The sequence below is a fragment of the Pteropus medius genome, unplaced genomic scaffold (genome assembly GCF_902729225.1).
Source record: "Pteropus medius unplaced genomic scaffold, Ma_sr-lr_union100, whole genome shotgun sequence".
In the NCBI taxonomy this organism is placed as follows: domain Eukaryota; kingdom Metazoa; phylum Chordata; class Mammalia; order Chiroptera; family Pteropodidae; genus Pteropus; species Pteropus medius.
In genome coordinates this window covers 1,471,209-1,498,906 of record NW_024356397.1, presented here as the reverse complement: position 1 = coordinate 1,498,906, position 27,698 = coordinate 1,471,209, and the positions used below count along the sequence as shown (strand labels likewise).

The following is a 27,698-nucleotide window of genomic DNA, read 5'->3' as shown; positions in this document are numbered from 1 at the left end:
AATGTATTCAGCTTTTTTAACATAATATTATATTAAAATTATTTTTCTCATATCAATAAAATCCTCTTTGTAAACATAATTCCAAAGGCAGAATAACATTCCATCATAAGGATATACTATAGTTTATTTAAACATTCTCCTGATATCAAATACTTAATAGCAGAGTTAGTAGGTCAAAGCATATAAACACTATTATAGCCACTTTTTCATAAAAAGTTTGATAACACACAGCGGGAATACACAGAGCCAGTGAGGGTGAGCGGGGGTGTCAAGACCAGCAGCCAGAAGGAGGAGGCTCAGAGGTCCTGGCCTAACCGTTCCAGCTCATTGAGAAGGAAGTCCATATCAGCCCGGGTCAGCGCTGGGTTGGCCACGACCACGCGGAAAAAGTTGCCCCGGGTCCCATGGGGCTGGTAGCCAATCATCATGGAGCCCTCCTTTACCATGCGCTCCTTGAGTATAGGGGCTACCTATAGATGGGGTGCCGAGAGCGTCCAGTTGCAGCCTGGGGTCAGGTGAGGGGTGGGGTGGCTTTCTGGCCATCAAGTTACCCATGATGCATTTCCCTCCCACCCAGCCACCTGCTGGAGGTAGAACCAATTGCTCTGATCCTGACCGTGGCCTACTTCACCTTTTTCTACCAAATCTAACTTGCTTGGCCTTCCTACTCTATGCTTTATTCCCCCATCCTGCCTATCTCCAGGTTGTCATATGGACCATTTTCTGCCAAATCCTGACTTCTCCCAGATTCCCAACACTGCTTTAGTCTAACTTCAAGCCTTAGTCATTCTAACACCTTCTTCTCCCCTCTCTGAATTCCTGTAATGTATTTTATCTGTATCCTGTCATCTAACATGCATATTACAAGACTGCCTTGAACAAATAGGTAACTCTTGTTTTCTAAACATTACTCAAAGGCAAAAACATTGTTGTCCCTTCGTTTTATCTGTAGCACCTAGTACCAATCCATCCCTAGGGACCTATAACATATCTCCTTTGCCTCTAAGAGGCGTATCTAGACTGACATTACCAGGTTGTTCTGTCCCTGGTATCAGTGAGTCAAGCTCTTCTGTGATCTGTCTGCCTCACATCTGTCTTGGGCCTCAGCTCCCAGAAGAACACCCAGTATATAGCACAGAGGTCTCTATACTGTACACTGGTGACTTCCTCTGCAATGTCCCTCTCTATCTTCTCACTTTTCAGAAACATGCCTTATTCTCCATTCCCATCCCCACAGAAATGAAGACAAGTTAGTGTTGTCTTCTAGTTCACGTCCCTACCTCTAGAGCAAGAGATCAGCAAAGAGAACTGCCGTGCCACTCACAGCCAGCAGGGGGTAGAAACACACCAGCTGCATCAGTTCCTGAAACTGGTTAACCAGAGCTGGGAAGAGAAAGCCTACCTTAGCCAGCCTTTCACTGTAATCCGGACTTTCCTGCTTGCCCCGCAGGCTGGGGGGCACAAACCAGAAACACACGTTGACGAACTCAGGCTGGGAGGAATGAGGGAGGGAAGAGTGTGAGCTGAGGAAGGTGGACTGTTCCCCTCTCACCACTCCTCTTCCTCCATCAGGGAGGGCTTTTTGTGTAGGATAGATTGTGGTGGATGGGGCGGGGGGGGAGGGGAAGGGTACAGGAACATGCAGAGAGTACAGGGTAGGTCATACCTCCATGACCAACACAAATCCTTCCCGCTTCTTTATTTCCTCCACCAGGTACCTTCAAACAGAGAGTGAGAAATCACAGGTGGAGGAAGAAAGGCAGACATATAAAAAGAAAAGAGACCCAGAGAATGAGCTAGAGAGAGGCACTGAGAGCAGGAAAGGGGTATGAGAAAGAGACCCAGAGGAGGGAAACTAGAACCACTCCTCACTCCTACCGGGCAAGGGCAAAGGCCTGGTCAACACGCCGCTCCAGCCCTTGCCCGCCCTGTGCCTTCCACATGAGCCACAACTTCAGACAGTCCACACGGCGGCCACACTGCACCACTTTGTCTCCTGTGTCCAGAGCCACGTCGTAGAACTTGTCTTGTTGGAAGAGGTAGCTGGCCTGGGAACCATGGCAGTGCTTGAGCAGGTTCTGTGGAGGAGTGGGGGACTGTCAGACCCCACTCTCCCCACGTAGGTTTCCTTTAGCACTATATTGGAGGATTTCTTCCTTTCCCTGCAACCAGGTGGCACTGATGGGATGACTGCCAACTAACTTGGACCTTTTTCTCTAGGTTTTCTCCCCACACTCAGAGTTCTTCCCAAACTCAACCCAGGATTCCTTTGATTACAACTTGGAGCTAGAAAGTTTTTCCTTTGCATGAAGACAAGCCACGGGGGAAGTGAGGGAGCCCACTACAGGGAGTTAGGGTGGTCACAGATTCAGCTACAAATGGATGGTAAAGAGAACACAGTGAGGCCAAGTCTCCCTTGAAGGTGGGATAGAAAAGGATACAGAGGTCCAGGGTGAGAGATGGGGACAGGGCAGGGGCAGACCCACCGAGGTGTCCTGGAGAAGAAGAGCCGAGCACTGCAGGCCTGTTGTAAGGAGCTTGTGGGGATTCCAGGCCACGGAGTCAGCCCTTGAGTGGGTATAGCAAAGCTGGGTCAGCTGGTTCCTCCTCAAGTCACCCAACCAAGCCCCCCTCCCTTTCCAGTCCTCAGTAAAGGGGCTCCAGTTTCACCTCAGCCCAGCAGTCAGGAAGAATTGCCATGTCTACTGTCTGACCTCCCAGCCCCAAGCAACCATCTCTCCAATCCTCCTCTCACCAAACTCTCTCCCCTACTCCCATCTGAAGCTCCTTAGACTATGACCATTTTGTGCAACAAGAATTTGAAGGGTGGGATTCAGGGAGCAGGGTCCATATGCACCTCTGGATCCCATCCAGGAGATTTCTATGTGTCTGTGATAGCAAAACACTTCCACCCCAGGCGGCCTGTGGAGTAGAAAAAACAGCAAGGGTTTGGCTTCAGCTCAGCCTATTACACCCTCAGGCCCAAGTCCCACTCACGTCCACATGCATCCACAGTCCGTGACGCTGGCACACATCAGCAATTGCTTCCAGGGGGTCAAAGGCCCCTAGTACAGTAGTGCCAGAGGTGGCACAGACCAGGAATGGGACAGCACCCTATTGAAAAAATGCAGAGAGAGTAAAAGGCTGTGAAGTCATCTCAAAAGCAACCTAGAGCCTGGTGCTATAGCCTAGCTCTAAACTCTCTGCATGTCTAACCCGGGCTCTTTCAACCTTACAATGTGTTACTGTCTCTTTTAATTTGCAGATGAAAACACTGAGATTCAGAGGTATTAAGAAACCTGACCCTAAGCTGAAGCTCCAGAGATGGAACCTAAACCTAGGTCTGTCTGCTGGTCTGTCTCCAAAGTTCATATCCTTTCAAAAAAATTTTTAATGTCTTACTGGAAGATCAAAATGATATTTTAAAAATTCTAATAGTACAAGTTTATAAAGAAATTAAATAGTATTCAAAAAATACCACAAAGAAAAGCCCAAGCACAGATGGCTTTACTGATTAATTCTACCAAACATTTAAAAAGAATTGGCACCAGTTCTTCACAAACTTCCAAAAAAGCAGAAGAGGAGGGAACACTTCTGAATTCATTCTATGAGGCAAATATTACCCTGATACCAAAACCAGACAAAACATTACAAGAAAACTAAAGACAATATATCTTATGAATATAGACATGAAAATCTAAAACACACTAGCAAGTCGAAATCAGTAACATGGTATATAAAAAGAATTATACACCATAACAAACTGGGATTTGTCCCAGGGGTGCAAGCTTGATTTAATATCCAAAAGTCAATTAACATAATACAACCTATCAATAGAAAATATTTAAAAAACACACATTTCAATGTGGTCTATTGAGCATCTCAACGGACAAAGAAAAACATCTGACAAAAATCCAACACTCCTTCATGATAAAAACATTTAACAAATTAGGAATTGAAGGGAACTTTCTCAACCTTATATAGGGCAACTAAAAACCATGGCTAGCATCACACTCAAAGGTAAAAGACTAAAAGCCTTCCCCCTAAGATCAGGAACAAGACAAAAGATGCCCACTCTCCCCACTTCTATTCAACATTGTACTGAGGTACTAACAGGGCAATTAGGTAAGAAAATAAAATAAGAGGCATCAAGATTGAAAAGGAAAAAAAAAGATTTCTATTTCTAGATAACATGAAATTGCATAGAAAATCCTAAGGAAACCATTAAAAAAAACCAAACTATTAGAATTAATAAATGAGTTCAGCAAGTTTGCAGAGTACAAGACCAATATTAAAAAATCAATTGTATTTCTAAACATTAGCAATGAACAATCCAAAAATGGAATTAAGAAAAAAACTGCATTTACAAGACCATCAAAAAGGATAAAATACTTAGGAATAAATTTAACAAGAAAGTGCAAAACATATACTCTGAAAATTACAAAGCATCATTGAAAAAAAAATCAAAGAAGACCTAAATAAATGGAAAGATGGTCCATGTTCATGGATCTACAGATTGGACACAATCCCTATAAAAATCCCAGCCGGCTTCTTTGCAGAAATTGACAAGCTGATCTTAAAATTCATGTAGAAGTTTAAGGGACCCAGAGCAACCAAAAGTATGTGAAAAACGAACAAAGTTGGAAGACTTATACTTCCTGATTTCAAAACTTACTACAAAGCTACATTATTCAAGACAATGTGGTCTACACTATCAACATGCAGATCAATGGAATAGAATTGAGAATCCAGAATTATACCATCATAATTACAGTCAACTGATTTTCAACAAATATGCCACAACAATTCATTGGAGGAAAGAATAGTCTCTTCATAAATAGTGCTGTGACAACTGGGTATCCACATGTTAAAAAAAAAAAAAAAAATGAAGTTGAATCCCTTTCTCACATACACAAAAATGAACTCATAATGGATCATAGAACTGAATGTAAGACCTAAAACTATAAAACTCTGAGATGAAAATATAGGAGTAAATCTTCATGAGCTTGAGTTAAGCAAAGCCTTCCTACATGTAACACTGAAAGCACGACTAACCCAAGAAAAAATAAGCAAGTTGAACTTCATCAAAATTTAAAACTTCTGTACTTCAAAGGACACCATCAAGAACATGAAAAGACAACTTAGAGAATGGAAGAAGATATCTGCAATCATATATCTGATAAGGGACTTATATCTAGAATAGAAGAAAATAAGCACATGACAGGATGCTCTACATCAGCAGTCATCAGGGAAATGCAAATCTAAACCACAGCAAGATACCACTTCACACCCACTAGGGTGGCTATAATAAAAAAGAGAAATAACAGGTGTTAGTGAGGATGTGGAGAAACTGGATCCCTCATACTGCTGGTGGGATTGTAAACTGGTGCAATCACTTTGAAATACAGTCAGGCAGTTCCTCAAAGGTTAAATATAGAGTTACTATATGACTCAGCAATTCCACTACCAGGTATATAATCAAGAGAAATGAAAAACATATGTTCACATAAAAACTTGTACAAAAATGTTCAGAGCAGCATTATTCATAATAGTCCCAAACTGGAAACAACCCAAATGCCCATCAACTGAGAAAGTGATAAATAAAATGGGGTACAGCCATACAATTAATATTATTCAGCAATAAGAAAGAATGAAGAACTGGTACATAATACAACATGGTGAATCTTGAAGACATTATGCTAAGTAAAAGAAGTTCATCACAAAAGACCATGTATGGTATGATTCTATTTCTACGAAAAATCCAAAACAGGCAAATCCATAGAAATACCAAGTACATTTGTGGTTGCCTAATGGGAAGTATGGGAGTACTGGGAATTGATGGCTAGAGGGTATGGGGTTTCTTTTTGGGGTGATGAAAATATTCTAATGTTTATTGTAGTGACGGTTGAGCAACTCCATAAATGTGTTAAAAACCATTGGATTGTATACTATAAATAGGTGAATTGTATGGCATGTGAATGGAATTATATGTCTATAATGCTACTACCCAAAAAAGTTTATACAATAAAAGTGATACTAAGTGTTCTAATTGCTGCTCATACTGCTACTCAAAGGTAACATCCATAAGTCAATAAATATACAATGTTCTAAATAACAATAGGCTCAGAGTGTCCTTTCTATACTGCAACTTGCTATATGTACTTTATATATATACACGGATACATATATATATACACACTTAAATATATAGTGGAGGTATTTTCATGTGTGTATATATTCCCACCTTATTCTTTTAAATGGCTACAGAGTACTCCAATAATAACAACAACAATAATGGCAGCTAATATTTATATATGCTTCAATGCTCTAAGTGCTTTACATATATCAATTCATATAATCCTACAACAATCCTATGTGATAAATTCTATATTATGCTCATTTCTGAAAGGAGGAAAGCAAGACACACAGATATACCATAATTTATATAGACATTTAAAAAAATTTTTTTTAATTTTACACTTTGCCCAGTACACAGAATTCTACATACTATGATGATGATTTATAGAATAAATTCTAACAGTGGGACTTTGAATCAATGGAGAGATACATTTAAAATTTATATAGATAGTGCCAAAAGACCCCTCAACACCCTCCCTGTGGTGCTGTCTTGGGACTTCACTCAGTGACTCAGTCATGCTCCTGCCTCTTGGAGTCTGATCCAGCCTGCAAGTCTTGGAAGAGCCCCTGAGAGGACCACAGAGTATCCTCCCCGCTCAGGCTCCCTATGGAGCACTTCAGCCCACAGGAGAGATGTGCACAGAGATCAAGAAAAAAGATGAGGAATGCCTTGAGTAGGGAGAGCCTAAAGAGAAAGAGGGATCCTGCTCCAAGAGCCAGTGCTCCTGACACACTCACCTCAGCCTCAGCCAGACTGATCTGTCTCTCCAGGTCCTCAGGGATCATTTTCCCTCTGGAAAAGAAAACTGAGTGGGTAGGGAAGTAACAGGTTCTTAGGCTGGGAGGTAGAAGTGTTGAGAACAGGGTAATGTGGGGTTAGCCATGCAGAGGCCACAAGGTTGATACTTCCCTAAGAAGGGTAAATAGATCTCAAGGAATGGGGCAGGAGACTTTAGCAGGCACTGAGAGACAGAAGTGGCAATTTGCAGGAAAAGAGAGGGGAGAGAAGTCCACCAGGGGTATGGGCCTGTGGCCAGAGCTCCTGACAGCAGGAAGGTACACTGTACCAAGCCAGGTCAGGGCCACGTGGACAAGACCTTCACCTCTCATCTGCCTTGACCACTCGGACACTGTCAGTGCCAAGTCCCAGAAAAGCAGCTCCCTTCTTGATGGAGTAGTGACACTGTGGAGGAAGGCAGAGGGCACATTAAGCTAGGGGAGAGAGGGCAGGGAGGATGGGAAGGAGAGAGACTAGTAAAAGTCAAACGTGAGCTGCAAAAGATAAGACCCTGCAGGCCAGGGCTTCTCAAGCATTCTTGTGTCTTCGAATCATCAGGGTGTCTGTTAAAATGCAGATTCAGTAGGTCTGGGGCTTGAGATTGTGCATTTCTAACAAATGTCCAGGTGATACTGATGCTACTAGTCCATGGACCACTCTCTGAGTTAGAAAGGGTGTGGACTGTGTCCATTGTACTTGTTTTTCCTCCCCCACCCCAGACAGACGGCAAGGTGAATGGGAGCCCCCTTGACTAGAAGGAAGCACATCTGCTTGCGGGCAGGCTGGCCTTGGAGAAGATGGGTCTGGGCAGGCAGAGGACCTCAATGATCTCAGATTCAGCTGACTAGAGATTAAAATCAGGAGCCCAGGGTAGGCCTGTGCTGCTTCCGCACCTCCTTTGATGTGAAGAGGGCCAGGGGTGGCAGTGCCCGGAGGCCCCTCCTCTTACAATCTGGGTAGCGCTGATAGCGGGCCAGGTTTACAGCGTACATGTTGGAAATGGAGCCACCTGTCACAGAGAGGGGATGGTGGCAGGAGGGAGAGACAGTGGGTCAAAACTGAAGCTTGCCTCCCCTGACTTCGCTGCCCCAGAAGAACTGATCAAAACACAAGTGATTGGCTCCCAGGCCACAAATTCCCAAGGCTCTACAAATGGCATGATAATAGCCCAGAACAGCCCAGGGATCCACACAGGGATCCCCTGACTATCCGCCTCCATATCCTGGGCTGCCCCTAGGACAGCCCCCACCTGGAGAGAGCAAGCACTGCAGCACTGATCCCATGGACTGTTTGGCAAACAAGATACAAGGTATTATTGGGCAGTCTCTCTGGTTTGGCCCCAGCCCAGCTGGAGAAGAAACAAAGAGGAATTCCCCCTCCCTGCCAGCTTAGAGCAAGAGAATGGTGGGGAAGGAGGAACACTTAAAAACATCAAAGGCCTCCCTCCTTCTCACGTACCAGGACAGAAGACCCCATCCCCAGAGCTCCAGCCCACCAGCTCCCGCAGTTTCTTCAGTACCTCTTCTTCCATGAGTACAAACACAGGGGCAATTTCATACGTGTACCTGCCAAGAGAGGGAACAATGAGAAAGGGAAAGAGGCGGGGGAGTCCCTCCAGGTGAGACTTTCAAGACTAGTGGGAGAGAGGAGGTGGTGAGAATGAATGAGGGAGGGGTCCAAAGAGAGGAAGGAGTTGGTGACAAAGAACCAGAGAAGCAAGAATGAAAACAAACTGGGGTCAGGAGCAGGAGAAAGCTTGGAGAAAGGGAGCCCAAAGAGCAAGAGAGGAGACTGTGCCAGCAGAGATTCTCAGAAACCAGAGAAGAAGGCAAAAAACCATTCTCTTCCCCTCCCCCTAGGGCACATTTCCAGAAAACCCATATCCTTTGTGGGGTGGTGGGAGGGGCTCTTGGCATGGCTCACTGGCTGGTGTTGAGGCTCTCGGTGACAATGCGCCCAGCCAGAGCATGGGGATCCAAACCTGAGAAGAGCTGGTTGAAGAAGTGAGGGTGACCTGGAGAAGGGGGCAGGGAGCTCAGAGTGGAGCTGGGTACAAACTCCAGACACTCTTCCCACCAGAACCCAGGGCTCACAGGTCTTCACGCTATAGCGGATCACAGCCCGGCACCGCTCCAGGATCTTCTCCTGTGACTCCCCCTGGCTCTGCAGCTCCAAATCTAGCAGCTGTTTCAGCTCCTTTGGCTCCTTCCACTCACAGACCTAGGAGGAGAAGCAGGAGATTCTGGTGGCCCTTACATATTCCATTGTCTGGCAATCCAAACCACATCTCAATACACACAACACCATCAACCTGCACTTAAAGCAACAAGGTAGAAATGTTTTCAAAGTGACACATGAATAAGGTAAATAAACAGTAAGACCCAGTAAATAATCCCTGAGGCTCACAGTGAGACAGTGATGAATTCTGGGAAGTAGCCTTGTTGGAGGAGGAAAGTCCTGAGCCAGGTTTGATGAGCAGGAAAAGGAGGGAGAAAGGACCCACCTTCTCAGAGGCACTGGTCCCTTTCCGAATGACCTCATCCACAACAATCCCAAATACATCCCGGAGCAAGGCTTCTGCAGCCACAGGGTCCCCATCAAGGGAGAAGAGTGGTTTAGAGTCAGCCATCAGGATAAAATCTGTGAGCAGAGCAGGAGTTATTCCCTATTCATCCTGTGTACCTGACCTGGATCTAACCAACAAGAACCCAACCCCGGGCCTCAGGCCTGACTCAGTCCTGCAGCTCAGTCCCAGCCTTCACTGTTACAGACGAGGGCAAGTGAGTGTCCAGGGAGAAAACCAGTAGAAAGAGGGGGGAAAGAAAATGGCAGTTAGCACTGAGTAGGTGGAATCTAGTGGCCACTGCCCACCTAAGGCAATGACAAGAGGCTTACCTTTACACTCAGGTCTCCGTTCAGGTGAGCTGGAGGCAGAGTACACAATCAGTTTTTCAGAATGTTAGGACCAGGGCAGCAGAGGGAGTGAGGTATGGGCAGCAGTCACATGACCATGACATCACTCTCGTGACCCTTGCCCTAAGGAAAACTACACAGATTTGAGATAGGGACAACAGGTTGAGATAAGTCCCCTGAATAATCATTAGCTGACATGAAGAAGGAGAAAAATGAGATGAGAGACAAAAACACACACTATATTAATTTCAGGGTTAAGAGGAGCAGAGAGCCAGCAGGAAGAGGGCCTTTCTACTGTGAATCAGAGGGTCCAGAGTAGAACGCATGGGAGTTATTTGGCAGGGAGACAAGTGTGGGTGTGGAGGGGGAGCCATGTGGGGGGCAGGAGGCTGGAGAGGGGGACAGGTGCAGGAAACTGCTAGAGGTGACCCTGGAGATTGCAGGGGGTGGAATGGGGGGAGGGCCTGAGAGATAGGTGGAGGTGAAATGGTTTAGGCAGGCCTCAGAGGCCAATCTCTGCATCTCAACCCTTAGAATCCTTTCAGAACTATCTTGATTTTCTAAAGCCCTCTCCCAGAGTAGAAATGAAAGGAGGTTACATTGAGGAAGCATTATGTTAAGAACTGTAACCTTGTGTCTTGCAGGCTGAGTGCTCAATAAACAGGGGGTGGCTGTTTGAAGTGTGCACCAGCTTTATTCAGGACAGGCTGCTGGGAATTGAGAAAGCCTTCCTGTCCCACTGGGAGCACACAGATGCATATGTAACAGTTACAGCCCAGGGCATAGCTGGATGCTAACTACAAGCACTATTCGGGGAAAGAAGAGATCCATGAAAGTTGAAGACTGGAGAAGATCTGTAGTGGGACTGGAGTTGAATCTTGAAAATGGGCAGGAGAAATGAGACTGGTGAAAGGGAGGATGAGAGGAACGTAGGAGCAGTAGAGGACAAATGCCATGAGCTTACACTGGGAATGAGTATGGCTTATTCTAAGGTCAGTGAAGGCACCCAGCTGGCTGAAGGGAGGGTCTGCAAGGGTGATACAGGAGACCAGCTGCACAAGATTATGGGGATCCTGGAATACCACGCAGGCCAAGGAATCGAAATTTATCCTGCAGAAAATGGGAAGACTCTGTGGCAAGAAATAATATGATGAAATTGATGTTCTCAGAAGACCAGTGCATAGTGGCAGGATGCAGAAGAATTAATAGGCTGTTGCTATAAACCAGGCAAGAGGTGATTCATACTTGAGTAAGAGTGGTGTCAGCAGGAAAAGACAGAGGAATATGAAGGCTTGGCCACTCGCCAATTACACTGAATTCAACACTTAGGAAATCTACATTGGAGGAGAAAGGAGAGTCAAAGAGGACCAAGCCTGGGTGACTGGAAAAGTAATGGTGCCCCCTGAAAGAAATTAGGATGCAGAAAGGGGAAGCTGGATAGAAAGTAAAACGGTTAATTCTTGGAAATACTCATCCAACTAGAGGTATCCCGGGACTACAGATACTCAAATGGGAGGAGGTAAGGCCCAGAACTCTGATGAGATCCTAGAACAGAAAGCAGATTTGAGAGTCAGGGTGCAGCGGAAGCCTTGTGACAAGTTCACAGAGATGGCCAGGGAGAGAGGGGTAAACACCAAGGCCTGGAGAACCCTCCGAATGAGGGGGAAAGAAAACGTGGAAAAGGAGGAATCTTCCTCAAAGTGGGCTACTCTGATGTAATCCACTGTCAATAGCCACTGGACTACACACTAGTTGAAAACACAGGTCCAAGGGACCCTGGTAGACCTACCTTGAAACTTTTCCTCAGTAGTTTGGGTTTGGAGAAAATAAGAGAGAATTGGCCCAGGCCTTGAAAATGAAGGAGTCAATCCTTCATCAGTGCTCACTCTAGCTCACCTGATGGGTGGCAGCAGTGCAGTGTTTAGGTCAAGAGGCATAAGGGAGAGAGGCTAATAAAAATAGGTACCATTGAAGTACTTACTCCACACTCTGAACTTAATATGTATTATTCTAATCTTCACAACCATTTCAAGTAAGTTTATTACCCACGTTTGAAGATGAGGAAATTGAGATTTCAGAGACACTATGTATGTAACTTGTCCAGATCACGTAGCCAATATGTGGCTGAGCTGGGTTTGATTGAACTCAGGCATGTCAGAATCTGAAGCCCCTGCTTCTAGCAGTAGAAGTGAAAAACAGGTTGCAAGGGGTTTGCAAGGAGGGAATGACTGGTGAAGAAAGAGAGACCCTTGGCTGGAAGGAGCTCTTTCCCAAAGTTCCAAAGAGAGGGTCTGTAGAGAAGACCATGACTCCGTCCACCTGGCACCTTCTTTATCCATTTCAAGTCAGTCACCTCTCAGAAATGAAATTTGAAGGTGAGGGCTCTGAATACCTCAAGTTTCCTCCTGGGGTAAAAAGGGAGGTGAGGCATCACTACCTTTATTCTCCACATAGAATCCTGTCCTGGGTACCTGAGAGAGGGAAGAGCCCCTGCCTACAGAGTTTTTCTTTTTAAAAGCAAGAAGGACATTAACCTGCAAGATAGAATACTAAAGCAAAGAAACATGAATAGAATTAGAAACAGAGCTTTAGCCTCTGGCTGAGAAGATGCTGGTAGGACCAAGTAGCATTTGTTCAAAACTTCACAAGTTTTCTTCAGTCTTCATGGGATCTCTAGCCCATAAACTCCTCACCATCAGTTCCCTCATACCTTTCTTTCCTTATACAACCTAGATTGTATGGTCCATCATTTCAGCCATTCTTTGTCCAAAATCCTCAACTCTCCAGCCCTGCGGTGCTTCCACCAAATCCCCCTGCAAAACCCCAATCCAATTGGCCACTCCCTCTCTTACCAAATCACCAGGACTGCTGCATTCTGCTAATGAAAACCACCTAACCATTTAAATTGGTATCGATATAAATTCATGGTGTCTGTGCTCATTACAATTAAACACAGCAGACTAAACACATATGTTCACCACTACTCCTTCTTGAACATCCACTAAAATTACATCAGCGGATTTTAACTCCAGAAGAATAAAGCAAATGAGAAGAGAGACAAGAGGCAAGAGATGTCAATAATGGTAGACGATGGAAAGCAGATGAAAAGTAGTAACTGGTTTAGCAAATGGCAGAAAGTCAAAACCAGTATGTCTGCAGAGGGCTATGCCAACAGGAAACAAGCTGGTTCCTGGGGCACAGGCCCAGAAAGCCTCTGGAATTGAAAACACTCGCTATCCTGAAAGGCAAGATGGAGGGGCACAGCTAAAAATATGAAAATTAGATGAAAACCTGTATAAGGAACATTTAGACCCCCACTCTACTCTCCCTGCCCATTCGGCCCAGCAACTTCCCTCCTCTTACTTCCAAAGCAGCAGGAGGTTTGTTTTCTAGAGAAACTGAAACAGGGAGACCTGGATTTAGGGATATCAGGCACAGCAGGAGGTTAGAATGAGGCACTGTACTGAAGACTGGAGGATGAGTAGGATGTTACATATTGAATGGACTCCTTTCTCCCAGTCAGCATTCAGAAACAGTAGCCAGGGGTAAACCCTCCAAGGCCAGAAGGCTGGAGGATTCCTCTCTTAGAAAAACTGACCTCAATAAGCCCCAGAGAAAAGACCTACTGAAGTTCTTATTTCAGTCCTTGTCCAATCACCTAGTCAGTGATGCAAGTCAATACAGCCTATCCATGCACATGGGCTCTCCTATATGCTTTAGTGCCTCACTCTTAAATGTGAGCAAATGGCCAGCCAAATCCTACCACACACTTGAGGAAAGCCCCTAACATGAATCACAGAGGTAAAAACGAACTGAAAAAAAGGCATTTGGTGGAAGAAGAGAAGTACAGGGAGTAGAAGAACGACTCAAAAATTCAAGATGATATTGCATCCATAAAAAGAAAACAAGTTGCTCTCAAAAAGGAACACTCAGAGAAGAGCTCTAGAATTTTAAGAATATGACAATTGAAATAAAAAAAAATTAGAAACAAAATGAAGCCAAGAAAAGATAAAGCACAGAAAGATAAAAATATAAAGAGATGGGCAATAAAAAAGAATTTTAGAAGGTCAATCTAAAAGGCCCAATAGTCAATTAATAGAAGTTTCAGAAAGAGAAGGAAAAAAACAGAAGAAAGAAATCAAATCAAAGAAAGCTTCATAGAAGAGAAGAACAGAGTAAAAGAATCCACTGAATGACAACCGTAAAGACAGATTATAATATTGTCTCAGAACAATGGAGGATCCAAACACTTCTGGAGATAAAACAAAACAAATAAACCAAAACCAGGTCATAGACAAAGGACAGAGAATCAGACCACATCAAACTTCTCCAATACAGGATAGAGGTGAAGAGAATTCCCAGGACTGTTATGAAGGTACTAACCATCTTCAGAGGAAAAAAGCAACAGTGACTCTGCTTAACTGGACACTCAATACTTACTGCCTGGCAACATTACTATGTTCCTATTGTCAGCTCTATCTTTAATTCTCTGTGGCAACTATTTCAAAAATTTCCCACATCTCTGAAATTATTGACCTATCATCCTTCTCCTTATTTCTCTCTCTCATTTCAAATTTCTTAGAGATAATAAATAAAAGTCATCAAAACTTACTCAACTTTTTGTTAACTACACACTCTGGATTCTTCCTTCTCCCTCCCCACTTCCCATCTTCTCCCCTTCCTTCCCTCCCTCCCTCTCCTTCCTCCCTCCCTCCCTCCCTTTCTTCTTTCTTTCCTTCCTTCCTTCCTTCCTTCGCTATTCAGTATCTAGTATGTGCCAAGCACTTTGGTTGCTATTAGAGGTACAACGGAGAGCAAAAGATCACAGTCCTGCCCTCATGAAGTTCACGGTCTAAAAGCACAGGTCACAAACTGGAAGATAGTGAGCCAACTGTTACCTACAGACAAGGTTTTGTCTGGCTTACACAGTACATTAAAAACTTTTTTTAAATAACTGTCAATCTGAAACTTCCAGCTTCTCATGAAAAAAGTCAGAAGACCTAGCAACACTGGGCCTGAGTTAATAAATTGCAACAATAGCCTGTAGTTGGAGTTGCCCCTTTATTATTAATATAGTTTTGTGTTCATTACGTTTTCTTTTCAACTTTTTTATTTTTGATTAAGCAATATACTCAGGTAGTTCAAAAATCAAAATGTATAAAAATATGAGTAGTGAAAAGTCTACTTCCCACCCCATTCCATATGCCCCATTCCCATTCCCACCCCCATAGGTAACCATTTTTATTAGTTTCTTGGGTAACCTTTCAGAGCTTTTAATGCAAATACTAACAAATACAAATGCAAATTCTTATTTTCTCCTTTTTCACACAAAAGGGAGAATGGAAACTTTACAGTAAAGAAAGCTGGTGGATACCATCTTACCGAAGCGATCATAGCTAACATCACCAATAATGGGACAGAATGACATGATGGGCCTCCTGACCTGAGGTATTGAGAAGCATTCAAAATCATTTATGTAATATTTCTGCCAAAAAATGCATAACCTGAATTTAACTACGAGGAAACATATATCTAAATTGAGGGTCATTCTACAAAACAACTAGCCTGTATTCCTCAAAAATGTCAATGTCATGAAAACCAGAGAAAGACTGAGGAACTGTTCCAGACTGAAGAAAACTAGAGACACTACAACCGAAAGGAATGAGTAATCTTAGATCGGCTCTTGGATAAGGAAGAAAAAAATCTGCTATGAACAACATTATTGGAACAACTGGTGGAATCTAACTATGAATGGCATCATAAGTATTAGTATTCTATCAGTGTGAATTCCCTAAATTTTATTATTGCATTGTGGTTATATAAGAAAACAGTCTTATTCTTAGAAAACATATGCTGAAACATATAGCAGTAAAGGAGCATAAATACTGCAACTTTCAGCAGAAAAAGACAACACTGTGTGCATGTATCTACAAGTATGTCTAGAAAAATAAAAGCTTTATTGAGAAATGAGTCACATATCATAAAGTTTTCTCTTTTAAAGTATACAATTCAGTGGGTTCTTTTTTTAGAATATTCACAAAGTTGTACATCAATACCACTATTTAATTCCAGAACATTTGCATTACCCCCCCCAAAACCCTATATCTATTAGCAGTTTCTCCTCATGCATTTCTTAAGAGACTGAAGATGAAAAAAATCTTCAAAATATTAACTGTGGCTATTTCTGGGTATTAGAATTATACTTTTATGTTTCTTATTTACACAATTCTATATTTTTATAGTTTCATATAATTTCATATTACTTATGCAATTAAAAGTTATTTTTAAGCAACAAAGAAAGTAAAGAAGGAATTAAGGGGCTATAAGAATTCCAAAATATACGAATCACCAAGCTCAAAAAACGATCCTGGTACATCATGTGGTTTCCCAACTCAATACACTATCATCAAAAAGGTCTAACGGTAACGAAGGTAGCCATATATTGCTCATTTCTATTATGCAGCCCCAGCTGACCTCAGAGAGAGGGATGGGTTCAGCTAGTTCAACAAACATTAGCTGAGTATCTACTTCTGTTGCTTGGCACTACCCTAGCCAGGCACTATGTCTATGCTGTGCGCTCCAGCTAACAGGCTAAAAGGAAGTCGGGCATGTAAAATAAAGGCATGCTCAACACAATAGAGTGTAAGCTCATGAAGAAAAGGCAGGACTGGTGAACAGTGCTCAACTGACCCAGTGCAGCTTTCAAAGATAAAACAATCAGGTTCTACTTAAGGCTATAGAGAAATGTTGCAGAAAAAACCTAATTGGTAATCATTACAACACTATCTGAATAAGTGATGGGGCGGGGAGGGGGGGGTGGAGGCTTGAGGGGAGAGGGTGCCAAGGAAGTGAGGAAAGGTCACACAGGAGGAGGCCTGCCTGTGGGCAATCGATTAGGGCAGTTGCTTATTAAAGCACTTTCTGCCAAGTTTATTGTTAGAGAGTGAAAACACTGCTTCTGTGCTATCTACCTATTAACAAAACCCACTGACTCAATACCAACATTAAAAGAAGTACCAATTCTCCCTATGTACACAGCATTTTCTCCCCTTCTAGACTGTAAACCCTTGGGGGTGCGGGGAGAACTAAGTCTTTGTTAAGTAAAGCACCAAATATAAAATAGGCACTCAAAAAAAATGTTAGTTTTCATTTTCTCACTCTCCACTCCCTTCTTCCAATGTCTTGCACAAAGGTTCTCAATAAACATTTGGTGATTCAACCAACTATTTACAAGTACAGAAAAATAATGCTGTGTTCCATTTACATTTGATTTGCATAAACCAAAAATCTGTATTAATGATAACTTGCAAAGGGTTTTTTTCCTTCTCAAAGCCTTCTCATCTATGATCTCATTCGTTTCTCACAGTAGTGCTAGAAATTAGCCTGAAAAGCAATCTTTTTATCCATCCTCACTTTCCAGATGAGGACTCTTGTGCCAGAGAGAATGAATTAATTTATCTAAGATTACAAAGGTGACATGAGAGCAAGCCTAGATCACTGATTTCTGACTTCTAGGCTAGTATCTCTGCCACTACATTAATGGTCCCTTTTAAATATAGCTTTTCTCACTAACTCTCATCATGTGCAAAAATAAACCGCAGCTAAGACAAAGACATAACTAAATATATGCAACTATAAGAACATCAGAAGGAAATACAGGGAAATATTTTTATAATCTTGAGGTAACATATCACAAAAACCCAAAAGCCACAGGCAAATTTGACTACGTAAAACTTTTAAAATTTTGTGTAAAGAAAGACACCATTAAAGCGGTTAAAGATGTCATGGCTTTATTTTTCCCCACTCGTTATTTCACCCACTGTTTTCAAAATGGTTTTTCTTCTCCTCGCAATTATTCCTTTCCATCTAAATTTTAAAATCAGCTTAAGTTCCATGCAAAGTCTTGTTTTAATTTAGAATTTAACTTAATATATAGCAAAAATTTATGTCTCTACAATGTTGTCTTCCTATTTATGGACATGGTAAAACTCTCCATTTAACCAACCCTTTTTCTTTCACTAAAATCGTCTGATTTTCTTAATACTATGACTTGCAGTTTCCTGTTCATTTTATTTCTAGAAATGTAATATTTTTTATTGTGCATGAGATATTCTATGATATTTTTATGATTATGTTGTTATATTTTATTATAAAATTTTTGTTTATCTTACATCTGGCCATGCTCCTGAACTCATTAGTTTTGTTTTGTCAATCTATTCTCTTTGTAAATGAATATATATCATATGAAAATAATGAAACTTTTGGGTGGCCAGGAGCTCTAGTAGAATATTAGGTTTGATCGTAAACATTCTTGTCTCATTCCTATCTTTGATAGAAATGTTTCAAATATTTTCCCTTAAAATGTAACTTTTGCTCTGGAAAAAAAAGTTGAAAGAAAAATGAAAATCCAAGAAAAAACTTTAAATGCATATGAAAAATAAAAAGTCAACATAGAATAGAGATTTCTACCAGTCAATAATAGACAAATGATCTTTTTTCCTTAATGAGTAAAAGACATGAAAAGACAGTTTACAAAAACAATTAAAATGGTCAAAAAACAAGAGATGCTCAACTTCCCTATTAATGACATGCGTAATAAAACAATGAAATTACTATTTTTCACCTATCGAATTGGCAATTGTATAAATAATTTATGGCATCCAGTATTGCCAACGTTGTAGGAAATGGGAATTCACACATGGTTCTGAGAAAGCATGGAAATGGTTACAAACTTTTGAAATTCAATTTCACAGAATCAATTAAAATTTAAAGTGCACAAATCCTATCTACAACTCTAATTTAAAAGGATAATTATATAAGGATGTTCATTATGGCACTGTTTATTTTTAAAAAATGGAACCTAAATGTTCCTCAGGATAGGTCTCGATAAATTGAAGTACAATATAAACTGGAGTACTAAGCAACAATTTTTAAAACGTAAACTAACTTAGATGTCTAAGATACATTGTGTGGCTCAGTGTAGGTGCTTTATATGTTCTGACTGAAAAAAAAAAAGTGTATGAACACAGAAAAAGCCTAGAGGTATATATACCAAACTGATAAAAATGACTACCTTCAGGATTATGGGATAGTACAGGAGGAAATTAAACATTTTTGCCTTTTATTCTTTTGTGTTGTGTGGATTTGTTAAAATAAGTGAGCTAATTTTTAAAAAATTAAAGACATTTCTGTGATGCTTCTCTTATCTCAACTTTATGATGATCCTAAAAGCACAAGGACTTGCTCTCAGTGGCTCAAACATGGAACGCTCAGGGAAATCTGCGTGTAAAAAGTGGCTGGAAATTCTTGTCTTCTTTCATAAATAAAGATTTTTTCTCTTTTTTGGTATCTCCATTAATTATCCTAAATTCACAATCTGACAGCACTTACGGCAGAAGCTGGGACCTTAATGGAATGGACATTTCCTTCCATCAAGTGCACTTTGCAAGTCCATCTTTCGCAGGAACACTTCCTTAGAGCTAAAGTTGGGAGTTGAATTTGAAGAAAGGCTCAAGTTTCCATTTTCCTAATGCAGCCTACCCAGGGACAATCCTGTATGGCCAAGTCTCCAAAGAGACTAGTCTCCCACAGAATGGGAGTCCTATGGCTTTTTCCACAGAGGCCAAGGTCAGGCACTTAGCGAGTTTGGCATAAAGGGGAAAGTGGTAAAGGTTACCAGACTGGCCTCAGGGTGCGCGGACCACCGCTGGGGCACCCATTTTCAGATTATGGTTGGGTGTACACAGCAAGAGTGTGCAAAGACAGTTAACTCTTCTCCTAGCTGACTGGGTGGCCCCAGAAACTGCAGATCTAGACCTGATGGAAAGCTCAGGTAAAGACAACCTCGGCCGAGTTACGTGATAAGGCTGGGTACGAACTGTCCTGGCTCTATTTGGGGCTTCAGGGTCAGAAGCGACAGGAAGAACGTCTGCGAGTTAGTGAGAGTGACGTGACGGCACTCTTTCGAGGAGTCTTAACCAGCTCACACAGCAAAACCTCAATGCGCACCCAGCAAAGAATCATCTGAGGGCCTTCGTTCGTGCCCTCAGTGAAGATGGCCGCCAGGGCTCGTCCACACCACAGCGCACGCGCCATACCACTGGTCCTCCCTCTTCCCGTCCTTCCGCGCGACGACACCGCCCACCTCACTACCTGCACCCCGCTTCTGGCGTCCTCAGCCTCACCCCGTTTCTGGCTGCCCCCGCCCGTCCAGGCTCCAGAGCCCGGAAGTAGATATAGCTACTTGGCGGAGAGGACGAGGGGAGGGGGAAGTACTTCCGGGGAAGTGGGCCCGGGGTTGGTGTTTGTAAACTTGCCTCGGTCCCGGCGGGGGCAGCGGCAGCCACGGGGTTGGCACAGTGTGCAGGGGCTTGGAGGAGGCGTCGCGCGGCGGGGGAGACAGCTGGAGGCCGCGCCTGGCAGGTAAGCGCACGCCCCAGGGAGCGCAGCGTCGTCCAAGCAGACGGCAGCGCTTCAGCAGCTCGCAGGCCGTGGGGCGCCGCGCGGGAAGGGGGAGGGGAAGGGAGGAGGGGCGCGTAGTGAAAGGAGGGGGCTTGCCGGGGAGGGGAAGGGGCCGCGCGCGCGCGCGCACCGTCCTCCGTCCGCGCGCCCGGCACGTCACGGGCCCGGGAGAGGGGGCTTGCTTGAAGGGGACGCGGGCGCGAGCACGCACCTTGCGCGCTTCTCCGCGTTCTTTGGCTTTATCCTCCGGGTTCGTGCGGCGGGCTCAGCTGCTGACTGGCTGGCTGGCTGGCTGGCTGGCTGGCTGGCTGGCTGGCGGGCGGGAGGGAAGAAGGGAGGGAGGGAACGCGCAGCGCCGGGCTTCGCTTGCCTGCCTTCCACCTCCGCAGAGAGTTTCCGTCCCTTCAGGCAGACTCCGAGAACGTGCACGTGTAGCCCGGCCCAGTGCACACCGCCAGTACGGTTTCTGCCTGCTATCCAAGCCCCTGAGCTTTTCTCCTCCCTAGTTCTGACCACTTTAAAACATAAAAGCCCCGAAGGGCCTCCGCTCTTTTCTTCCATTCCTAAAATAGCAAATTCAAGCAGTTGGCCTGTTGCAGGTCCTCCGTAAGAGACCCCAGTTATTTTTGCTCCTATTGACTTCCCTCTTCCTTGCCTGAGAGACCAGTTTCTTCTCTTGACCTAGAAAGATAACTTCTTGACTAATGTCCTCTTTCTGAGCTTCACAGAGAGCTCTGAAAAAAAAAAAGTTCAGCTCACTACCGGTTGTAGGTCTGAGAATGTTGCACCTAACAGTCCCATCTCCTTTTCTGGTTTCAGGTTTCTGGAACAGATCGTGAACTTCATCAAGAGAATTCAGTTGGAAAACCAAGACTTGCAGACTTTTTCTTCAGACAATAGGCAGGAACCAGACAGAGTCCAGGGATTCTTGAAACATCTAACTTCCCTTTGGAGGACACTAAGTTTTATTTGAAGACAAAGGCAGTTCATTATGGCAGCAGGACTGAACGAATGTGAAGAAGTTGTTACAGTGATTTGGTGACAGTTCTTCAAACAACAGTGTTTAAGGAAAAGTGGATCAAGAAACTCCTGAACTTTCGGGTTGCATTAAATGAGAAATCAGCATGGCTCAGGTAAAAAGCTCTAGAGTCCTCCTCCTTCAAGATCACTGGGAAACGTGTTTACAGTTTCCCTCTTGAATGCTGCCTTAGTCAACATATTGACCAACAGTGAGCCAAGCTCTGTATTAAGCACCAGGGGGAGATCTAGAGGAAGGAAAGGAGACAGGCCACAGCCCCTGCCTTCAGGGAGCTTCCAGTCAAATGAAGGAGGTAGGCTATACTGCATCACAGGCACTGATGGGACATTTGCAAAGCAACAGGCATTCAGTTTACACTTGGTACATTAAGTGCTGAGTGGCATGAATGAGTGAACAGTCTTGTGAATGCTTCATCTGTTTTTTTTCCCAACAGGAATTTATTGAGCTCCTATTACATGTAAGATATGGTGCTGGGGAGACAAAGATGACTAAGATTGTGCTGGTCACCAGCAAGTTTCCAGGCTAGTTGTGTTGGGTGTGGGGAGATGGAGCACACCACCTTGTATAGTGGTTTGCTAATAGTAGAAACTCAATGAATCTGTTGATTAAAGGAATGTGCAATAATTGAGGTATCACCACTGCAGAGGAAAGAGTGATAACTCTACCTGGATGAAAAAAGAAGATGAAGCTTGAAGGATGCATAGAATTTGGCTAAATGAACAGAACAGGGCATTCAAATGAGGAGAACTGCATGGGCAGAGGCTTAGAGGTATGAGAGAATGTGATAAAGTAGGAGTTCCGCAGGTAGCTTGCTAGTTAAGGAGGAGAGGATTTAAATGGGAGGTACTTAGGGGGGTAGGATAGATAGTGATGGTTGGGAAAGTTAGGGTGAGGGAGTCGTTTCCTAGAGAATTAAGCAGAGAGTAAGCCAAGCGCCTTTTATGCACTGCTAAGGAATTAGACTTTATTCTGTAGGGAATGCGAACTCTGAAGAATGTTAAGCAATAGAGTGACATCAGATCAGTGAATTAGGAGGTAGTTGTCGTTGTGGGGGTACAGGATGGATTGGAGAGACAGGATGACCTGATAGGTTATTGTCATCCTCTGGGTAGGAAAACTATGTGCACACATCTCCAGAGCTTCTCCCAGCTTTCTTCCAGGGACCCTCCCCTACCAGTCTCACCATGATGGCAACCTAATTACAGTATAATTGGCTTTCATCCAGCTATATGCATATCTTCCTCCTTTCCATGCAAAGTAGGAGCCCTTTAGTTTCTTCCTTTGTCTGTTTGCAACCCATTTCACATCATGTTTGCTCTTGTTCAGAGACTACTGCCTTTCACTAGTCAGTAACTCTTTGTACTGGGTACTGTTAAGCATTTTATATGCTAGTTTAATTTTTATCAATTCTGTGAAGATAGATACTGTGATAAATATTTTGCATTAAAGTAAATTTAAGCTTAAAGAAGTGGAGTGGTTTGCCCAACATTATATAGTGCAAACAGCAAAGCTGTTTTTTTTTTAACCTCCAGACATTTCAGTCTAAAGTCCTTGAAGGTGAGAGAAGAAATTCCAAAATATACTGATTATCCAAAAGGAATGTCTTTATAAATCAATCATGGAAGTTTGCTTACTGTTTCTTAAAAGTTTCTTCAGTAGTAAAAGTATGTTCTCTAGTGCTGGCTAAACAAAATCAGTTTGAAAATGTAACAGTGAAAAGAGAAAATGTTCTTAAACATTCCTTAAGTAATTTTTAAACTATATGTGGAGCAGGGAGTGTAAAAAAAAATGGAAATGCACACATAAATGGGTTGGTGGGTCAAGAGTAATTATATATTTACCTCCACAATCCTTCCAAGTGGTTTAATTTTTATATCTGTTATAATTAACAACACTTAGGGAATTTAAAATCTGAAGAAAGAAATGACCTAATTTTACTGATAAACATATTTGTGGGACATGATAGAATATATATTTGGCACCAGCGAGGTCTGCCAAATTAGCAGTTGGCTCTGTGAAGCTGAGAGTCACTGAGAAAGGAAGAAGTTCCCCTAGAAATCTCTCATTTCACTGGCTCAGCAGGACAGACCCTGATGCCCACTCAGCAAGGCCTAGAAATACTTTAAAGTACTGTATTGATAGTACTGTATTGATACACACACTGTACCTAGCACAGTGCTAATGATAAAAGTGTCAATAAGAATTATTTACTTGATCTATATCTAAATAATGGATGACAAGCAGTTTCTGGTGAGATGAGTTAGGGAGGACTCTTGAAGGAAGCAGGGTTTCACAGTAAGAAGGGATACCCCTAGAGAGAAGCAGTTTATAGCTGGGTGTAAAAGGTAGTTCTGTAAAGGATGGCAGCCTGTTTTTGCCCTGCCTTGCCAGGTGACCTGATACCTCATCTCCTTTCAACTTAGGCAAGTCTCCTAGCTTGTGAAGGCCTAGCAGGTGTGAGTTTGGTTCCTACTGCAGCCAGCAAGAAGATGATGCTGAGCCAGATTGCCAGCAAGCAGGCCGAGAATGGAGAGCGGGCAGGTAGCCCTGATGTGCTGAGGTGCTCAAGTCAGGTACAGCACTTGAGCCCATTGTGGTACCTGGGGGATGGGTGGCCCAAGCTCTCTGCCAGGAGATACCAAGCTTTGATTCTTCACTGCTTGTGTAGGGAAGTGGGGAAAGGGGATCCAGCTGGGGAATGAATGAATGTGGGTATTTTAGAGAGCTAAAGGTCTTTTCTGTACCTACAATCCCTTAAGACCAGAGTACTTGAGCAGGAAATGGATGAGTACTTTTTCTTAACCTTTGAGCAGATGGTTTACTCTCATAAGTTGCCTGAAAGCAGCATTTGGTCTCCTGTCCTGAGATGGAGTGTGAGTTTAGATTTGATTTGTATTCAAAGGGCCACCGAAAAGACAGCGATAAGACCCGAAGCCGTAAGGATGATGACAGCTTGGCTGAGCCCTCTCATTCAAAAAAGACTGTTAAAAAGGCAGGTAATGGGGTTATCCTCAAACTGGTACAATTTAGTAATGGGGTAATCTGTAATCCTCCTTTTTCCCCTCTATGGGTCAACCCGGAGCTTTCCCTAGATGTTTTGGTCCCCCTTATAGCCAGTGAGCATGTCACCCTGATTTCATCCAGAGACCACTTTGGTAGTTGACCTCTGCCCTCTCCAGAACATCCTTGGTAAGAGAAGGAGGGTTAGGATACATGTCCCTGTGGCAAAGGAACAGGCAGACTCCCTCTCAGGTCCCAATCAGAGTATTGAGTTTAACCAGGCACATAGCTTAACCCACTCCACCTCTTCCTCAGAGGGTCTCTCTGACTCTAAGGGATATGGGAGATGACAGTATCAGAAGGTTTACTTTGTTCAGCAGCTGTAAATAGACCCTGAGTAGAATGGAGTCAAGAAGGGAGCAGAGAGTTAGCCTCATAACATGCCTGATTATTGCCCGCAGGTGGTGGTAGTGGAACAAAATGGTTCTTTTCAAGTAAAGATTCCCAAAAATTTTGTTTGTGAACACTGCTTTGGAGCCTTTAGAAGCAGTTACCACCTCAAGAGGCACATACTTATTCATACTGGTAAGTCTCTTGCTCTTATTCAAAGGAGGAGGATAGTCTGTAGTTTAGGGGGTGCGTGTGTGCACATGCGTGCGCACTTTTTGTCGGGTTAAAAGAGTAAGAGAAATAGAGGAAAAAGATAAGTGAATGAGGTAGATTGCATGATTCTAAATCTAGTGTCTAGACCAGCAGCTTTGGGGTCTCTTCCCCATTAGGTGTACGCACATTGCTAAAAGTTAAAATTTCTGAGAAAATACCTAGAGCAAGGTCTCTGCCATGTGTCTCTTGACATTAACTTCTCTCGCCACCTGAACCAGGTGAGAAGCCATTTGAGTGTGATGTATGTGATATGCGCTTCATCCAGAAGTACCACCTGGAGCGTCACAAGCGTGTGCACAGTGGTGAAAAGCCCTACCAGTGTGAACGGTGTCATCAGGTAAGCTCACATGCTATCCATTATCCTATACACAAACCTTTCCTTCCTCAAGAATCAGGGCCAGCCCCCACTTCCTGCCTGAACACTGGTCACCTAGTGTTCCTGGCCATTATTGAGTTAGTTAGTATCTCAAGGTAAGGTACTAACTCAATAATGGGCCAGGAACACTAGGTGACCAGTGTTCTCTGGCTTTGTGCAGCTGATCATGGAGAGAGATCATTAGAATAAGTGTAGTAATAATAGCATTTCTTAAGGGCTTACTCTGTGCTAGGCGCTGTGAGAGCATACTTGACATAGATTATTTTATTCTCACAGTAACTCCATAAGGTGGCTGTGTTGTCCTCATTTCACATATGGGGAAATTGAGATTCAGAGAGGTTAAGCTTCCCAAGGACACAGCAGATCAAAGGCATAGCGAGGATTCAGTTGAACTTCAGAGTTGGTGCACTTTGGAGAAAGGGAAGTAATCTCTGCGCTGAGGGTCAGTATCTGATCTGATGCTAATGTAAGAGCCAGGACCAAAACAAGACAAGAGATGAGAAATAACAACTGATATCTCCTGGATGCTTTGCTAGGTTTCAAGCTTTGCTCCATGCTCTTACATTGAATCTTCAGAACACTAGAATGAAAGCTCCATGAGGCAGACTTTGTCCCTCGGATTCTTCACTCTGTCCACAGCCCCACGAACTGTACCTGCCTTGAGATAGATGCTCAATAAATATTTGATGAACGAAGCAGCCACACTGTGAGTAGGTACTTTTAGCCCCATTTTACAGATGAATGTACAGATTCAGGACTGTTAGATAACTCGCCCAAAGTTGCACAGCTACTTAGTGGTAAAGTCAGGATTCAGACTTGGAGCTTGCTTGTACTTAACCACTGTGCACTCATGCCATCCATGTACGTGTACTTGCTGAGGCTTCGTAGAATGGTTCATGTGCCTCCTGTGTGGGGAAGACAGATCTAGCCAAGAGGTAGTCGAGTTTCTCCACTCTGGCACTTAACCCTCCCTTTCTTCTCAGTGTTTTTCTCGGACAGATCGATTACTCAGACACAAACGGATGTGCCAAGGGTGCCAGTCCAAGACTTCCGATGGGCAGTTTTCTCTATAGGCGCAAGGGCCCTGGGTGGTGGGAGTGATCAGAAGAATCTACCGAAGAGCGCATCCCCCTCTGGTCTGATGGTCCCACCACCACCCCGTGTGTACTGTCCCCTCCTGGAGGAGTGGACCCAGGAGACCAGAAGAATGCATCAGGGGACAGCGGCCCCAGAGCCTCAGCTCTGTAAATAATCTGAGACTATGAGTATCTCGGGGAAGTTCCTACAGCATTCCTGGGTAGGGAAGCTAGTCTCTGGACCCTTGGCTGAGGTCATAGATGGGGGACTCAAGGTACAGGACCAAGACTGAAGTGTGGCGCCCACAACCTTGGACTCCAGCTGGCAGCCGAAATGGAAAAGATTCGGGAGAGGGATTTGTTTATTTGTCCTGTTTTTGTTTATTCAGAAGCAATTTCAGCAGGTGCACTGTGGATACAGGTAATCTGGAGGCATAGAGTCCTGGTCACAGGGACAGTGGTTGGTCCAGCCCTCCCCCAAAATTGAGCTTTTAGTTGCAAGTGATCCTCAGTGTTCCACAGCCCTGCACTTCATCACCTCCTGTTTGAAGGAGAATAGGATCAGGGATGACAGCTAAGCTTACTTTGGCCTCCTTATACACTGTAGGGACAAAAGGAAGAACTGTAGGAGGAGCACACGAGGGCTGGATCGAAGAAGAGTGGACAGGTACCTCTTATTTCCTATGGGGAAGAGTAAGATTTGTGCCGATGGGTGTTGTAATGGCCTATGCCACTGGTACCTAATGGGGTCAGCTCAAGTGCCTTTTGGAGGAAACTTGGGTGAGAGTGGCCCGTGAAGCTCTTTCCTTCTCTCTTTGGGCAGTTGATCTTGAAGATAGAATGTGGCTACCTCGCTGCCATTGACTCCTAAGCCAGACAGAGGTGTTGAGCGGGGAGTCATGGATATCAAAGTGGGTTCTCTCTCCTTGTGCCCTCTTAGGAACTACCCAAAACTAGTCCTAAGTTGAGTAACAACTGTTCAAGAAACAAGAATTTGGTGTCCTCTGCCATGACTGTTGAGCAGTGTGAGCTATTCTCCTTGCCCAAGTCCTATCACTGTATTCAGGTGGAGGAGAGAGGGTCTGGCCTTTGGTCCCAAAGAACAAGATCTTGGCTTCTTTCTGGCCATCCCTACCCAACAAAGAATCACAGGCTGTGAAGGGGGGGGCTGGGCGGCAGAGAAAGGATCGAGAAGAAACCCAATGTAGGTTTTTTTCAACCATAATTTTTGCTCCTTCTTGCTCTCCAACACCA

General features: G+C 43.7%; 2 protein-coding genes across 19 annotated transcripts; one reads left to right on the top strand and one right to left on the bottom strand.

Moving 5' to 3' along the window:
• Positions 1-93: 93 nt before the first annotated feature.
• CSAD (cysteine sulfinic acid decarboxylase) lies at positions 94-20,624 on the bottom strand. Of its 11 annotated transcripts, none has more exons than XM_039862368.1 (15): positions 20,502-20,624; positions 9,420-9,556; positions 9,010-9,136; positions 8,840-8,930; positions 8,375-8,481; positions 7,810-7,925; positions 7,242-7,321; positions 6,877-6,931; positions 2,998-3,114; positions 2,858-2,922; positions 2,487-2,568; positions 1,879-2,078; positions 1,667-1,718; positions 1,403-1,492; positions 94-470 (listed from the first exon to the last, which is right to left on the bottom strand). In XM_039862368.1, exons 2-15 carry the CDS (start codon positions 9,543-9,545, stop codon positions 297-299), a joined length of 1,482 nt encoding a protein of 493 aa, XP_039718302.1. In that variant the 5' UTR covers positions 9,546-9,556; positions 20,502-20,624; the 3' UTR covers positions 94-296. The 11 variants fall into 11 exon arrangements, with proteins under 11 accessions (XP_039718302.1, XP_039718301.1, XP_039718298.1 ...); XM_039862367.1 differs by lacking the exon at positions 20,502-20,624 and adding an exon at positions 9,812-10,213; XM_039862364.1 differs by having other exon boundaries at positions 8,898-9,136.
• Positions 20,114-27,605, top strand: ZNF740 (zinc finger protein 740). 8 transcript variants are annotated; one of them, XM_039862372.1, is made up of 8 exons: positions 20,114-20,251; positions 21,110-21,423; positions 21,974-22,098; positions 23,753-23,902; positions 24,232-24,321; positions 24,791-24,914; positions 25,211-25,329; positions 26,352-27,605. In XM_039862372.1, the coding sequence occupies exons 3-8, from the start codon at positions 22,045-22,047 to the stop codon at positions 26,439-26,441; spliced, it is 627 nt and encodes a 208-aa protein (XP_039718306.1). In that variant the 5' UTR covers positions 20,114-20,251; positions 21,110-21,423; positions 21,974-22,044; the 3' UTR covers positions 26,442-27,605. The 8 variants fall into 8 exon arrangements, with proteins under 8 accessions (XP_039718306.1, XP_039718308.1, XP_039718315.1 ...); XM_039862374.1 differs by having other exon boundaries at positions 21,110-21,621; XM_039862381.1 differs by lacking the exon at positions 26,352-27,605 and adding an exon at positions 25,945-26,070.
• Positions 27,606-27,698: the final 93 nt, after the last annotated feature.